At 43.7% G+C, this 16,666-nt stretch overlaps 1 protein-coding gene across 1 annotated transcript in view; it reads right to left on the bottom strand.

Annotated features, from left to right (window-relative positions):
• Nucleotides 1–13,740, bottom strand: part of TBX18 (T-box transcription factor 18) — a 43,049-nt gene extending 29,309 nt beyond the window's left edge. The window contains exons 1-3 of the mRNA XM_089528548.1: nt 13,467–13,740; nt 7,030–7,240; nt 3,780–3,881 (exon numbers count right to left, since the gene is read on the bottom strand). Of these exons, the coding sequence (XP_089384674.1) occupies nt 3,780–3,881; nt 7,030–7,240; nt 13,467–13,740 (587 nt within the window). The remainder of the gene's footprint in view (nt 1–3,779; nt 3,882–7,029; nt 7,241–13,466) is intronic.
• Nucleotides 13,741–16,666: the final 2,926 nt, after the last annotated feature.

Raw genomic sequence — 16,666 nt, 5'->3', positions numbered from 1 at the left:
ATAGATGAACAGAGAAGGCAGGTGGGCTCTAAATGCCAAAAGTCTGTTTTCAATGGAAAGGCTTTTGCAGGCGGGAGGGGAACCGTAACTGAGGTAGAGAGTTCCAAGGTCTGATACGTCCCTTTCTCAAATTCCTGTTCAATCCACATTAGATGCTGATAACAAAGAGTGAAGGTCTTCTTATAAAATAATCAATATCTGAGCAGGTTTCTCAACCTAAATTGTTTATGGTTTTATGGTCATGGCTAGCACTTTGCACTGTGCCCAGAAATCCAATTAGTGTAACAGTTATATTTACACGCTCCCAGGTCAATAGCCTGGCTATAACATCCTGAACCAGCTGAAGTTTCTGAACAGCTTTCAAATTCATCTCCTCCTATAGCATGTTGCAACAATCCAGGCAAAGTGAAAGTAACATTTGTGCCACCATGACCTGAGCAGAAAGGGCTCCTGGCTTCCACTGAAACCCTGGCATCCAGCTGCAAGCATAAATCCTAGTTATCCTGAATACTTCCCAAACCATCAAACTGATTTTTCAGGGAGACCATATCCTATCTTAAAAAGTGCCAAATCCCTAACTTGGCTTGCTGTTTGTCTTATCTATATGAAATATCAATTCATTCACCATCAAATAGTTCAATATTAATACAAGACAGTTTCCTTGTACTTTTATGGAAAGGAGAGTTAGAAATCAATGACACCAAACTCCAGACCCACAAACAATCTTCACCAGAAAGTTCACGTAGATCAGACATTCCATCTGTTGACGAAACACTGGCCAGAATGGCTAGCACTAATGGGAATAGAGTCATAAGTCCAACACTATCTGCACAGCCACAGGTTTCTCAGCCCTCATATAGATGTTAAACAAGCAAAAGAACAAAGTACAGGCCTGAGGGATACCATATGCCAATGGCCAAGATGTTCAATTTTGGTCTCCAGGCACCACTTTCTAGAATCAAGACTTTTAAAAGTACTGTACAAGAAACACAGCAAAAAGAGTGCCACCTAATACCATTGCAGCCAGGTACTCCAGATTAACAGTACAGAAAGCTGGTAAGAACTCCAACAAAACCAAATGAGATATACTGTTCCATGTCCAGCTTCCAGTGAAGGTCAACTACAGAGGTGACTTGACCAGTTTCCTTCATGTAACCAGATCTGAAAACAGATACAGATTGGTCTAGAGGTTTGTATCGTCCATAATAAACTGTTGTTAAGAAGCCAACGCACGAACTTAGGCACCTTGCTTATGAACAGAGTGTTGGAGGCTGCTCAACATTTTTTTAGCATAGTAGATTCATGCAGAGAGAGCATTTTAAAAAAGAACAATGACACTGTGATCCCTTTTTAGGGTCCAGTAGAGCCATCCCTCTGGTACAGAGGCATTAACCATTTTTCTCACCAACTCAGCCAGACTCCCTCTGCTAGATTTTCTGAGTCAGGAAGGATAAGCAGTGGTGTCACTATGGTTGGCATCACCCATTGCAGTAATTAATGGTGTCACCTCCTCCCATACCACAGCACACAGAATCCTTAGTAATGTTTTTTGTACTAATGTTACTCATAAATTGTAATTCCCATGTATCACTGAATGTAATGGAAATAGTTGTGACATAAACAACTAGCAATTAAAAGTATACCTTTAAATTACAATATCACATGTATAGCCTAAATGTATTTACACGTACATAGTTTCACATGGTTAAAGTAAAAAAAATTGACAAGATGTCATTTTTTAAAAGAAAATGTTAAAATTGTGATTTTTTAAAAAAAAAATAACATTTTTTAATTTAAAAATTTGGAGGCTTTATTTCTCCTCCTACTGAGCCTTGCCCCAATTGCAGCATCTCTTCCACTGAGCTCCAGCATTTTAAAGAGATGCAGGCAAACACCGCAGTCATTCTGCCAAAAGGCAGATGTTTTGGGAGCAGTGGTATCCACCTGGTACGACCTCACCTGCCCTAATGGTGCCCTTAAGAATAAGAGTCAGTCAATGGTTTTACTTCTCCAAGAATTCTGTCCACCTCCTTCGGCTCTATAATTTGAGAAGTTTCACTCACAACTGTATAAACCAGTACAGAAGGTACCAAAACTACTAATGAGTATGATATGGTATCCTAGTCAGACTAGATATGAATGTGGCTTTATCTGCAAACAGTCTTGCAAACAAGCTGATCTCAACAAGCTCTCAAGAAGTCCTCATTACTCAGTCTGTGGACACAGATGTAACAGGCCCATGACCAAACACTCTGTACAATAACAATAGCTGAAAATCAACTTTTCTGTTATCAACACTACCATGGAGCAGGCTCTTAAAGGGGGTTCTAATTCACATTTGGTCAGACTTGTCCTGAGTGTTCTGCCATAATTGCTTTAGCTGTCATCCCATTCATTCATCACCTGAAGGCCCCTAGAAAGCCAGAGAACTCATTTGGATCTATGAACTAAGGGAGGACACTTGAGAGTGACCCTACGCCACTTCTCATTCCATAAATCAATGACAGCAAAATTGCTGAAAATTCCAGATCACCATCATCTCATCCATTACCAAAACAAAAACAAAAACAAAAAAACAACATGCTCCCTTGGGCCAAAAATGACTTGTAAATGAAGCTGTGAAAACCTAAGCTCTGGCCACATAGTGAAGAGTTCCAAGTCTCCCAGTAACACAACTTTGGAAAACTCCAGTATCACAGTCAAGACCATTCAACTAGTTTAGGAAGGAAGAACGATGGATATCAACAAACTCTGTATTTTCTCAGGCACCTAATTAAGGAAGACACACTCAAAACTGGATATCAGTGCTACTAGATGGGGTACATAGCAACCCCATTTCACCTCCTTCTTTGAAGACTTAAGTGCTAGTGATACACAGAGAACTCAAGAAGATAACGCTGAGAGACACTCAGTCCAAGGGCTTCATCCTATCAAGTCTCTAAAATACAGGATGGCTTTCTGATAGACGATCAAATCACAATTGGCTGTTCCTCTTACATTAAGTGACCTGCCATTCAAAAGCAGAATCTTAAACTTATTGTGACTCCCACCAACCAAGGAAACTCAGAGTCCCATTGGTAGACAGAGGGTCTCAATATAAGGGGAAGGACAGCAAATACACTCCTTTCACTGTAATAGCCTGGCCAACTCCCACTGTCATATCTTCCAGGATTCTCGATCAGTGGAACAGCCGTGTTTCTATTATACCCATCTCTTGTATGGCACCAAAAGCATATCTCTCCTGGAGCAAAACCTATGCCATAACACACCCATCTTGAAATAATTCAAGACTGTTGGATGGAGTTATACTTCAGCACAGAAATTGTATTTTTACATTTAGTTATTCATGTATAACAGTCATATGCAAAGACCTGATGGAACAGGGACAATATTCACTCATGGAGCATCTACAGAATAGGCACAATATTCACTCACAGTGCTGTCCTTTAGCCTTGGAAATACCAGCTAACACAGTATAGGCCACAAAGAGTCCAAACTTATCTTACTGGTTCCAAAAATATGCTGCTTATGTGATGGGGGCGCAGAATAATTTCAGTATCGTAGAATGTGTTCAGTTATATGAGACAAATGTATAAAGCAGGGTTTGGGGTCTTTTAATACTCTTGATTGTTCTCATGTGCTTGGCATAAAGCACTTACTTTTTAAAACAGTGGGATGAAGATAGGAATCTGGAAGGGAGTTAAGCACAACCTTCTGTTAATTTCCAAACTAGAGAATTTTTCCTCCATTATAAATTTTATATAATTCAGATACTATACCTGTATCTTTTGTTGTCCACCGGGACGATATCCATGGCAATGTAGTATTGCTGATGAGGGTCCAAGCCTGAAATTTTCACTCTCATTGCAGGAAACATCCGTCTGAACACAGAAAAGAGCATTTAATAAATAATAATAATAACAATAGGCTTGAATACAGAAGTGGGACACATTTCTGAAATCACACTCAACCCTTTCTTTGCTTAAAATTATCTCTAAGACTTTTTTTTCTTTTTAGATCTATTTAGCTAGTTCACAAAACACTATTCACAAAACAATATTATTCTGTATATCCATATCTTACACACGCGTTATTAGTCCTTTCATTTTGTATACCTTTTCTTTGCTAAATGTTTTGTATATTTTTGAAAAGTCCTCCAAAGTACAAACTCTTCCACATAATTCCAATACAGATGTCTGTCAAGAAACCATTTTCATTTTGATACTTTAACAGGTTTAAATGCATTCTAAAGTCTTGAGACAGCCACATATGTCAGTCACAAAGAACAAGGATTTTCAGATACTGGCACTTTGATCCAAAGGAAGTCCCCTCAAAGGCAGCAAAACAGTCTTCTGAGTTACAAGCCTGAATCAAAAGATGGTTGCACTGCTTACAGTGCACTTTCTCTTGTTTTCTTGCTCTCCCTCTTCCCTCCCATATATGTTACAGAATTCCCCATGAAGACGACAATTCTAGGCTGCATATTTAGAAGCAAAACATATGAAAACAAAAGGAATTTATTTCTGCATAAATGTACTGTAGTTTTAGTATGGGGCGGTAAATAAAAGTCACATCTTATACTCTTAAAACAATAAGCAAAATTAGCAACATATCGTGCAATTCTAGAAATGTCTGCTCATGAGAAATTCTCGTTATATGTGTAAAGGCCTGCAACCTTTTTAAATAAACTATTGTTAAGCAAGTGACAAGGCCTCCTGTTCAGGACACACAAAAGTGGAGTTAATGAATATAGACCAGAGTCTCTTCAAGTGGGCTCAGCCCAAAGTGTTGCTTTACAACCAAAAGCCATGGCCCTACATTTAGTTCTTAGTCACAAATTAATCAGTGGAACTTACAGAATAATATATAATAATATGTATTTGTTTATTTATACCCCGCTCTTCAGCCAAAAGGCTATCAGAGTGACTTACAAATTGTTAATTAGAGGTGCTGACTTACCAAGTCCCTATGGATTTAATGGGACTACTCTAGTTGGAACTTCATAGAGAAAAATCCCCTTCATTTATAGTTGTTATCACATTTTATTATGAGGAGTAAACAAATTCAGAGCTATATTAATGCAAACAGACTCCTGGCAATTCTTGCTAGGGTCTAACCAAAGGAGATCTAGTTTATTTTCAAATTAGCATGTACAATCTCTATCTCTCGTCTCCTTTCAAGAGATTTATACAAAAGACATGGTAAAGGGAACATGGAAATCTATTTTCTTAGATATTTTTATGTCACTCCTTGCTTGCAATATCAGACCTAAGGAATTATTGGCATCGTTACTAACTAAAGAAGAGGGTAAAACTAGCTGCGGCTAACTAGTTCTTGCTGTTATTTCAATGCACCTGTAAGAGGAGAAAAAAAAGAAAATGTTTGACAGGACAACTTTCAAGACAAATGTTGCCTTGTGCTGTTTAAGACTGCACTTCAATCATTAATAAAGCCCCTCTGAAAATGTAGAAGGTAGCATATGGATTCAATAAAATCTGTTTCTGTAATTTCTAATAAGTTCAGATACTTTTATACTATGCAGGTTTTGACCATGTGTATCCTTCGGAGGAAGGGAAGGGAAAAAGTTCTCTTTAGAAGAAAGTACCATTTATATCCCTTGACATAATGAACAGGAAGCCTAGAATTTCACATATTTCCATATCATCTACAGTTTTATCTTATTTTTATTTTTTTGCAGCCTACCCAGCTTTATAAATCAATCTGTTTAAATCGGCGTGACATACTTGCGGATTTGGGACTTTAACCATCTTCTTTAAATATTTACTAGAAATTACAGGTCATTTAAATACCTAGCTTTGGCAACTTGTATGTAATTAAAATGGCTGAGGAAACTATACTATGAAAGAACGTGATACAAAAATCTCAGAAGCAAAATGGAAGGACAAATCAAAATCAATATAATATATATCATCAATATATATACAGTATATGCCCCATATTATACTTAATGTTAATTCCTTAGATAGTTTGATCACTTTTGTCTTAAACGAACTAAGTAGATTGGATTGCAGCTTAAACACACTGGATTGGAAAGAGAAATGGGCTTTCTTGGAATCATCAGCGAAATCAGTGCTGTCTAGTTTAAAACCAGCATATCTAAACTTGGGTCCAAAACACACTACAGAAATAATCCGGTTTGAGACCGCTTTAACTGTTCTGGCTGAGTGCTAGGGAATCCTGGGGATTGTGGCACCAGAGCTCTCTCTGACAGAGAGGAATAAATCTCGCAAAACTACAGCTCCCAGGATTGCCTAGCATTGAGCCAGGGCAGTTAAAGCGGTCTCAAAGTGGGTTATTTCTGCAGTGTGTTTTTGGACCTTGGTGCACTATTCCTGGAGTAAAAGAAAAACTCATGGGACAAATGCCAGACAATTCCACTTTCAAGAATGCATTTGTTCCCAACGCGTTTGAAAGTATACTTCATGAAGTAAATGACATTTCCAAATGATTAAAAAAAGAGAAGGGCCAAAAGTTGGCAATTCCATTCATTAAAAGCCCCTGGGCGATGATGAACGGGCTCCATTTAGCATCGCTTCCTCCGTCGGAAGGGGAGCGACTGGAGCTGAACTCATTTGAACAAATTCCGGGGGGCAAAATGCGTGCAAGCTACTCTCTAGACGTGTTTCCCGAACTTTAGGTCCTCCTCCAGCTGTTCTGGACTTCAGCTCCCAGAAGCCCCAGCCAGTTTGGCCCACGGTCGGGAATCCTGGGAGGTGAAGTCCAAAACACCTGGAAGACCAGAACTTGACATTTGACGGGGCAGCGGAACACCTTTGAAACGATGAGATTTGATAGGCAAAGGGGGAAAGAAGGATGTGTCGGCATTGCAGAAGTAACGGAGTTTGGCACTGCTTTAAAGTGCTATGGAATTCTGGGAAGGGTTTTTGTTGTGGCAGCTCTGGAGCCGCTGCACTTTAAAGCAGTGCCAAACTGCGTTATTTCTGCAATGCGGATGCTGAGCGGTGAGCAGCCCCTCCAGGTGACTCGGGGCTCCTTTGGGGCAGTTACCTTCCCGCTTTGGTGATGATCATCTCGGTGCCGATTTCGTGGAAGCGCTTCCAGAGTTCGGCGCCTTGGAGGTCCACGCGGGGCACCGGCGGAGCCAGGAGGGGAGACGCCGGCCGGGAGGGAGCGGGCTTGGACGGAGCCCCGCCGCCGCCGCCGCCGGGAGACAACGGGGGAGAGGTGGCGCTCAGGAAAGCCTCCTCCTCACAGCCACCTGAAGGTCGGAGGGAGAGAAAGGAAGGGAAGGGGAAGGAAGAAGGAAAGATGGACATATGGAAGGAAAGAAGGGAGGGAGGGAGGAAAGAAAGAAAGAAAGAAAGAAAGAAAGAAAGAGGAAGGAAGGAAGGAAGGAAAGAAGGAAAAAAGGAAGGAAGGAAAGAAGCGAGGAAAAAAAGAAAGAAAAAAAGAAAGAAAGAAAGAAAGAAGCAAGGAAGAAAGGAAGGAAGGAAAAAGGAAGGAAGGAAAGAGAAGGAAAGAAGGGAGGGAGGAAAGAACAGAAGAAAAGAAAGAAAGAGGAAGGAAGGAAGGAAGGGAAGAAGGAAGGAAAGAAAGAAAGAAAGAAAGAAAGAAAGAGGAAGGAAAGAAGGAAGGAAGGAAGGAAGGAAGGAAGGAAGGAAGGAAAGAAAGAAAGAAAGAAAGAAAGAGGGAAGGAACAAAGGAAGGAAGGAAGGAGGAAGGAGGGAAGGAAGGAGGGAAGGAAGGAAGGAGCGAGGAGGGAGGGGAGGAAGGAAGGAAGGAAGGGAAAGAGAGTAGTGGTGGCGTTATTAGGCAACCAATAAACCTCCCCAAAGGCGCCAAGTCCCCAGCAGCCAGATGCCTCAGCGCTCGCCCTGACTGCCGCCCGCCTCCCCAAAGGCGGAAGGCGGGAAAAACACTAAACTAAGCCAAGGGTGAAACTTCGGTGGCGTGAGACCTTCAGGACAAATAGAGGACGCAGCCAAATAAGAGCTCCAAGCCCTGTGAAGTCGAAGGCTTCCATGGCCGGCCTCCATAGGCTTTTTGTGTGTGGAAGATTTCCCTGAAGCTGCCAGCCACAGATGCTGGAGGTCAGGAAGAAACTCTTCTCGAACAAGGCCACAGAGCCCGAAAAACCACACAAAAAACTATAGCTCAAAACATCCATTCGCAATGTAAAATAAACCATGCTTCTTGGGGATGATGAAGCGCAAAATGGAGGACGTTCTGACGTTCGTCCTGGACAGCAGGCTTGAAATGGAGGACAGGTCTTACAAAAGGAGGACCTCTGGGCTCTTTCCCCCGGGACCCTTTAATAAATAAATATGGATTGGTTTTTGGCGGGGCGGGTGTTGATCAGAATAACCTCTAGACCGGAGGGGACTGAAGCAAAATGAGGGCTGAGGAGAGGGTCAAAAAGTTCCCTCAAGCACTGGTTCCCAAACTTTGGTCCCCGAAGATAACATTGGACTGCAGCTCCCCGAAACCCCAGCCAGTCTGGGCAGTAGTCAGGAATTCTGGGAGCTGAAGTCCAAAGAGGAAAGGCCAAGTTTTGGGGCTGGCACTACTGTCACCCTCTGAGCTCTTCCTTTGTGAAAGGTCGCATTTAGGCTTGCCCTCGCCATCTTCCAGTTCCCATTTCTAGGAATGGCTATGAGAGCTGGAGGGTGAAGAAAGCTAAGGGGGAAATCAACTCATTTGAAATGTGTTGGAGAAAAGTTCTATGGAGATCCTGGACTGCCGAAAAGACCAGTAAATGAATGTTAAAGCAAACTGAGCCAGAACTCTCCCTAGAAGCCAAAAAGGCTACACTGAGGTTGTCTCAGGAGAAGCAAGGACCCTGGGCCTTTGGTTATTTGCTGGGGGTTTTCTTGTTGTTGTTGATTTCATTTGTATGCCACGTTTCTCCCAGAAGGGACCCAGGAACCCCCTGTGGATACCACAGTCCGTGGATACTCAAGTCCCATGAAATACAATGGCAGAGTAAAATGGTGTGTCCCTTATATAAAATGACAAAATCAAGGGTTGCGTGGGGGGGGATTTAGACGTATTTCTGGGAAATATTTGATGCTTGAATCGGTGAAGAAAGACTGGGTGGATAGGGAGGCCCATTGTAGAATGCCCGGGAAAAGGCAAACCAACCCCTTCTGAAGAACCCCTTAGGGTCGGCCCTAAGTGGTCAAAAATGAGGCAGACAACAAACACAACGACAAAGTGGAGGGCAACAAGAAAAGAGGGGAAAGTGCAATGGAGATGGAGAGAGTCAAGCCAAGGAAATCCAAGGGGTCACCATTGAAGGCCTTTAACCTCCACAAAAGGCAGGAAAGGAGCCTCTCTTTTTCAGTTCCTCCTTTCCAGGGGGACCAGGCTTGTTCTCCTTTCCCAGGACTGTGCCCAGGAGGAATTCCAAAAGGGCCTCCATTTGGAGCAGGGTAAAGAAACCTGCCTTTCTCTTTACAGTATATGAGTGTTTGGGGCTTTGGTTTGGGAATGGCCTCGGTTTTTTATTCAGTGCCCTACATTTTGGGGTGCCTTGTCCTCCTCTGAGGCGAGGACCTCTGGTCACCCTTCTCTTTTCAGACCTCAGATAGGAAGCCTCTCCAGGATCCGGCTGCCAGGCTCTCCTTTTGAAGGGCATTCTATATATGTGTGTCTGGAAAATTGGTGGGGTATAATTACGAGATAAATAAATATAGACATCTTATAGCGGTGTATCTATCTATCTATCTATCTATCTATCTATCTATCTATCTATCTATCTAAGAGGCATACATACATACAATATACGCCCCTCAGTATAAGCGTGTGTGTGTGTATGTGTATGTGTATATGTGTGTGTGTGTGTATATATATATATATATATATAAAATATGTGCCATATATATATATATATATATATATATATATATATATAATATTCTGCATGTATAATATTATGTGTGTATGTGTATAATATATATATAATATTGTGTGTGTGTATAATATTATGTGTGTGTATGTGTGTATACGCCCCATATACACATACACACACACGCACACATATCTATAAAGGGAGAGCCAGCATATTGCAGTGCTCTGAGTGTTGGACTATATGACTCTGGAGAACAGGGATTGAACCCTGGCTCAGCCATGGAAACCTATTGGGTGACCTTGGAAACCTATTGGGTCACACTCTCTCAGCCTCAGAGGATAGCAATGGCAACCCCCCTCTGAACAAATCTTGCCAAGAAAACCCCAGGCTAAGGGTCTCCATAAGTAGGAAATAACAACGAATACACAGACACAAACACACACACACACACATATACTTAGGGTCGCCATAAGTGGTCAAAATGACTTGGAGGCACACAACAACAGTGACGACGACCAAAGTGGAGGGCAACAAGAAAAGAGGGGAAAGTGCAATGGAGATGGAGAGAGTCAAGCCAAGGAAGCCAGGGGCTGGCTGAGGAGAGGAGAGCTTTGGCGGGTCCTTCATCCAAGGGGTCGCCACTGAAGGTATTTAACCTCCACAAAAGGAGGGAAAGGGGACTATTTATTTCCTCCTCTTGGACGCCTCAGGCTTTTCAAACTGGGGGAAAAGAAAGCCCGAGAAGGGCGCCCAGAGGAATTTCTCAGCAAAGTTTTCAAAGAGATAGTAGGGTTACACTTTTAGCCCCAGTGAAAGTGTGTGTGTGTGTGTGTGTGTGCGTGTGTGTGTGTATCCCTCAAAAGTCTCTTTCTGTCTGTCTGTCTGTCTGTCTGTCTCTCTCTCTCTCTCTCTCTCTCTCTCTAAATATATATGTATATAAACTCTCTATCTATATCGTAATTATACTTCAGATATTTTCCCCGAAGGCCCCATTTTTCAGGTTTCGAAGACTATAGGCCCTACAGTATATGAGGCTTCAGTGCTTTTTAACCAGACCGTGTTAAAGGGGCTCATAATGGCGACTAAATAAGGGCTAACCCTGTTGGCAACAGCCAGGCCCGGATCCTGTTAAACTTGACGTGGCAGAAACACTCCATTTGCGGGTCTAAACTATATTCGTGTGTGGACTGTACACACGTGTAACCTCTGCCTTAAATTGCACTTCATGGGGAATAGGAAATAAATCGGGCGATCCAACGGCATTAAGGACCAAAGCAATATGCGGTTAAGAAATGCATCTGGTGCTCTCTGAGCAGATCCCTAAAATAGGGCCACAGTTGTTTTTCGTTCTTTGGGAGACTGAAGGGACAGAAATAGCCTCAGTAGCCATAAGTGAAGTCTCCTTTCACAGTCGCCTTTGCTTATTTTACAGATTGGATCGTCCTGTATTTAATAAAATTGATACCGCTTCTTAATTGTTGGTGTAGTTAAAATTGAAACTTAACCAAGCATTTAATAAATAAGTTATTCTGCATGAACGAGGAAAAAAACAACGAATCGCCTGGTCTATTTCTCAGCAAAGTTTTCAAAGACATAGCAGTGAAAGAATGAAGAGTGAAGCGGATGCCATTTGAATGTACCTAATAATAAACAGTTTGCAAAGGGATCTTATAGGGATCTTTTGAGACTAAATTAAAAACAAAATTGGTAGCATGAGTTTTCCTAGACCTGGGCCTATTTCCTCAGATGCCTAAAAAAAAAAAATAGGTAAAAAGTGATCTGATATCTGCTATCAAAAACTCATCTCCTGTAATATTAATAACAATATTGGCATGGAGTAATTTCTTATTGGCTAAATGATTGTTAAAAAATAATAGTGTTAACCGATTAGGAGTCTGCTTCTCATTTTGAAAAAAAAATATAGAAAACTGATGATAAATAATCATAACTATACAGTTCTGGAATAAAACTGGGATTGAAAGAAATTACGTGTCAGACTAAATAAAGTTTCCCAACACCATGTATTCACATCAAGTTCCCAATGTTTTAAATTCATTCTTGCAAATGATCAAATATTATATTCTGCTGGTAAATATCAACCTGGTGCATTTGTATCCCATTTTAATAGGATGCAAGTTGCCCTCACTTTCTTTGGATTGTGTCCAATCAATGAATTCAAGTGGCGGATCTAAAATGTAATCCGGAATACACTTTTAAATAAGAGCATTAAGGGTTTAACTCGATGATCTAATAGCACAGCCAGCCAAGCATCACTTCGGAGGTTGGGAGCTCGCAATTCCCACGGTGGATTTATTTGGGAATCAGTTTCATTGAACTCGAGAAGAGTGGGATTTGGGGAAAAGACAGAAAACTGAATAGCATGGATCCCACAAGGATCGCCCGAGGAAAACCAAAGGCATCTGAGGAAGTAGACTGAAGTCTACAAAAGCACATGCTGGCAATTTCTTTCTTTCAGCGAGTCTCAAAGGTGCCACAAGATCTCTTTATATACCGAGGAAAACCAGATTGGGATGCGACTGCAAAGTGAATGGAGGAGGCTTGCTTTCTGCAGCTCCGCACTGGATGCAAACTACAGGAAAAGAGATTCCATCTCAACTATAATCTAGTTTCCTAGTTCTATCCTTTAAATGTTTGAAAGGGTGTCATACTGAGGATGGAGCGAGCTTGTTTTCTACTCGCACAGAGCAATGGAGTCAAAAGAAAGGAACAGAGATTCCAGCTTAACATTAATAGGAGCTTCCTGACAGTAAGAGTTGTTTGACAGTGGGATATGCTGCCTCGGAGAGTAGTAGAATCTCCTTCTTTGGAGGCCTTTAGCAGAGGCTGGATGGCCATCTGTCGGGAGTGTTTTGATTGTGAGTTCCTGCATAACAAAATGGGTTCAGACCCCTGGGGGTTTCTTCCAACTCTTTATTCCATGAATAGATTGCATAATATTATTCATGAAATAATGACATAGGGAAAGGATCCGTTCAAATATTGCTGCTGCCTCCTTCTTGAAATCCTTGAAAGGAATCCTTGAAATAAATTCTTCTTCTTCCACCGTCGGAGAAGGGAAGCAATTTCTGGGAGGTGCCTTAAGCGAGATCGGGAAGAGAAAGAAAGATCGGAGTGCTTTCGGGACCCCGCCGGCCCTGACAGCTGCGGCGGCGACGAGGCCACGGGAGGAAAACACCGAAAAAGGCAGGCCCTTGGGCCCCCAGGGACCATACGGATGTGTCCTCACCGCAAAGGAAGGGACAAGGCACCCCAAAACGGAAGAGCTTCCCGGAAAAAAAATGGAGGAAACGACCAAAGAAAAGCTACGAAACGGAAATATAAATTCCTGCTCCAAATGGAAGACCTTTGGGAATCCCTGCTGGGGAGAAGGCTGAAGTGAGAGAGAGGGAAAGGCTGGCTGCCTCCACACTGGAGGAATAACTCGGTTTGGCCCCGCTTTGACTCTCTGTCTGGCTCAAGGCTATGGAATTCTGGGAGTTGGAGTCCGCTCCGGGCCCACAACAAACTCCAATTCCCAGAATTCCATAGCCTTCGGCCAGAAGAATCAAAGCGGGACCAAACCGGGTTATTCCTCCAGTGTGGATGAAAAGTGGGGGAGCGGGGGCTGACTCACCGGGGCTGAGGATGGCTCGGGCCAAGGCCGAGGGGGTCTCCGCTCCGGGCGGCAAGACCAGGCTGGGCTCGGGGCCTTCGCTGCTGCTGCTGGTGGCGGGGCCCAGACCGGACCCGAGCCCTTCTCCAGCCGCCGCCGCCGCTTCGGCCACCTTCCTCCGCTTCTGCTGCTGCTGCTGCTGCTGCTTCTCGGCCCCGATGAGGGCCTCCACGGAGAAGGCGTGGGCCTTGAGGCTGAGCATGGGGCACGGCGAGGCTCTCCTTTTCTCGGCCATGCCCGGGCTGAGCCAGTCAGGGAGCCCCTTCCCTCCCAGGGGCTTCCTCCCGAGGCCTGGAGGGTCCTCTCTTCCTCCCAAGATCCGACGCCCAGCGGTGCCAATGCCTTGGGACCTCTTCCCAAGCCTAGGAGAAGTCCTGCTCCCGGAGGCGAGGCTTCTCTCCTCCTTTTCCTCCTTCCTCCTCCTCTTCTCCTTCCCCTCCTCCTCCTCCTCCTCCTGCAAGCTCTGCTGCTTCGTCTGAGGGGCCAAGGAGCCCTGACATGGGGAAAGCAACGCTCCGCGGACGCGAATTAGGGCTCGTAATTGAAATTTGTTGCCTTGATCTGTCAGCACTTCCAGGCAGGAGACCGAAGGAGGGGGAGGGAAGGACGGGCTCATTAGTGTCAATAAAGGAGGACTGGGAAGGGGAGGAGCCCGGGGGGAAACGGGGGGGGGGAAGGGTGTCAATCAAAAGGGGCTCTCGGCCAATCAGAAATTGAGGACCCCCCCCCCCCCGCCGCCACCTTCAATCCAGCGCTTCTTCCTTAGAAGGGTATAAAAATGAATGGGGAAGGGAAGGGGGTCCCTGATAGAAAGGGGGGCTTTATTGCTTTCTCCTTTCTATTCCTAGCCCCCCCCCCCCCCTTTCAACCTCCCCTTCTCTTTTAGGAGAGAATAATTTGTGACACAGCCGTCATTAAAGTGATCAGTTGAATTGGTTTCCCATCAAACAGATCGAAAGCAAGTAGCTAGAAGGGAAAATGGGTTCACTTTCAGGGGGCTTCGTCCTGAGGCTTCGGGTGTAGCTTTACAGTTCTCCCACCCATCTGCAAAATGGGAATAAATATGACCCTCTTCATGGCTACTCTTTGTGTGTCTGTGTGCGCCTTCAGATCGCCAGCTGATTTATAGCCCATACTAAAACAAAGGATAGTACAGTACTTGTCCAGGGGGGAACCATATCTGCCCATAGGGAAACACTGGGGAAGACTTGCCCATAGGGATACTTGGGGTAATACTTGCCCATAGAGAAAACATGGACCAGTATGGTTTCCCTATGGGCGTGTATGATTTTTTCCAGGGGAGCTGCCTTTCCCCCATAACAATAAAATCCTATGGCCAAGTATTCCCCAAGATTTCTCAATGGACAAGTATGGTTTCCCTATAGGCATGTATGATTTTTCCATAGGGAGCCTTAACTATAAAATCCCATGGGCAAATATTCTCAAATGTTTCCCTATGGGCAAGTGCTGTCATTTGTTTTAATATCTCCCGATTTTTTCCCTTAGGATTTTCTTAGCCAAGGAATGCTCAGAGGAGGTTTTGCCATTTCCTTCTTCTGAAATATAGCCTCCTTGTTGTTGTTGTTGTTGTTGTTGTTGTGTGCCTTCTAGTCGTTTCCGATTTATGGCGACCCTAAGGCGACTCTATCATGCAGTTTTCTCCGCAAGATTTGTTCAGAGGAGGTGTGACTTTTCACCCTGTAGGTTTCATGGCTGAAGTGGGACTCGAACCCTGCTCCACAGAATCGTAGTCCAACACTAAAACCACTCTGCCCTGCTGGCTCTCAGTATAGCCCGCAGCACCTGGCATTTGTTGGCAATCCAAGTGCTAACCAGGGCTAACCCTGCTTAGTTTCCAAGACCGGGCGGGATCGGCTGCTTCCGCCAAATCAAGACCGTTTTCACCTTCCTCCTCCAAAAATTTTACAAAGGGGCGACTGAACTGCATTCCGGCATCGTCGCGCTTTGTCCCCGGTACCTCAAAGAAAACATCGAATCGACCTAGAAGCAAAGATTGCTTTTAATTGTAACTGAAGCAAAAATAAATGGGAAGGAATAAAAATATTGTATCCTGCTGGAAGTATCTCCTGTGGATGCTCATTTAAAAAAAATAAGATGTTAAGTTTCCAGGATGGAGTCTGGATACGTGTTTAATCAATATGTAAAACAAGAGGAACATTTTAACTGCTTCATCGCAGGAGGATTTTTGTGGTTAAATGGTTGCAACAGACCTAAGACATAAATCGGCAGAAAAAACAAAATGTCCCCGCACTGCTAAGATCTTATGGAGGAGCATCGACATTGCAGTCCACCTCCAGGATATATTCTCTCCTTCCTTCCCTCTACCCCAATCGCCATATACTGTGTACACTTGTTACCGTGTGCCATCAATCGTTTCTTATGTCGACCCTAAGGCGGTTTTTAGGGGTTTCTGGGGCTGAGAGAGTGCAACTCGCCCAGGGTCACCCAGTGGGTTTCCATGGCCAAGGAGGGAAAAATCTAACCATCATCTCCAGAGTCGTCCTCCAAAACTCAAACCATTACAACACACTGACTTTCATACTCTCTCTCTCTCTCTCTGTTATTTCCGAATGCCTTCTTTTAAAACCCGGTGGCCACACTCCAAAGTGAATACCATGTCACACCCTGCCTGCCTCCCATTTCACTCTGGAGAGCAGAACAAATGCCCTGGGACTGAAAGGTTTAATCTAGTAATAGGCGGTTAAGATGCTGAATGCGTATTTTAGAAAAAGTTTTAATGGCGTGCAGCAAATCATAATATATCAGTCTCTCGTCCTTTCCCCCCCTCCTTTCCTCTTTTGGCTAGTGTTGGACGATCATTTCTCCACCGGTTAAGCATCCAGCCCAAGAGGGATAGTTCAAAGCAACTCGCATTAGAAACACCTCGACTAAAATTGCATGGTGGGTCCGGTTAGACAGGCACTTGCGTTCGTTCACAATTGTGCTAGTTGATGTTTATAAATATTCTTAACAGGAGAGATGGATATATCTGCGGCGAGTGGTTCTCGAGTTTATCTCGTTTGCTGGATTAATCGATTACCAGCCGGTCAAATCCACTCTCCATCTTGATTGGCCCAAGAATACCTAAATTGTACGTCTGCCGAAGTAGGAAAGGAGGACGTTTGTAACACTAAATAAAT

Source organism: Sceloporus occidentalis, unplaced genomic scaffold (assembly GCF_023333645.1).
Source record: "Sceloporus occidentalis isolate IW3139 unplaced genomic scaffold, rSceOcc1.0.p SCAF_6, whole genome shotgun sequence".
Classification (NCBI taxonomy): domain Eukaryota; kingdom Metazoa; phylum Chordata; class Lepidosauria; order Squamata; family Phrynosomatidae; genus Sceloporus; species Sceloporus occidentalis.
Note: the sequence above shows the minus strand (reverse complement) of the source record. Positions and strands in the feature narration are given on the sequence as shown.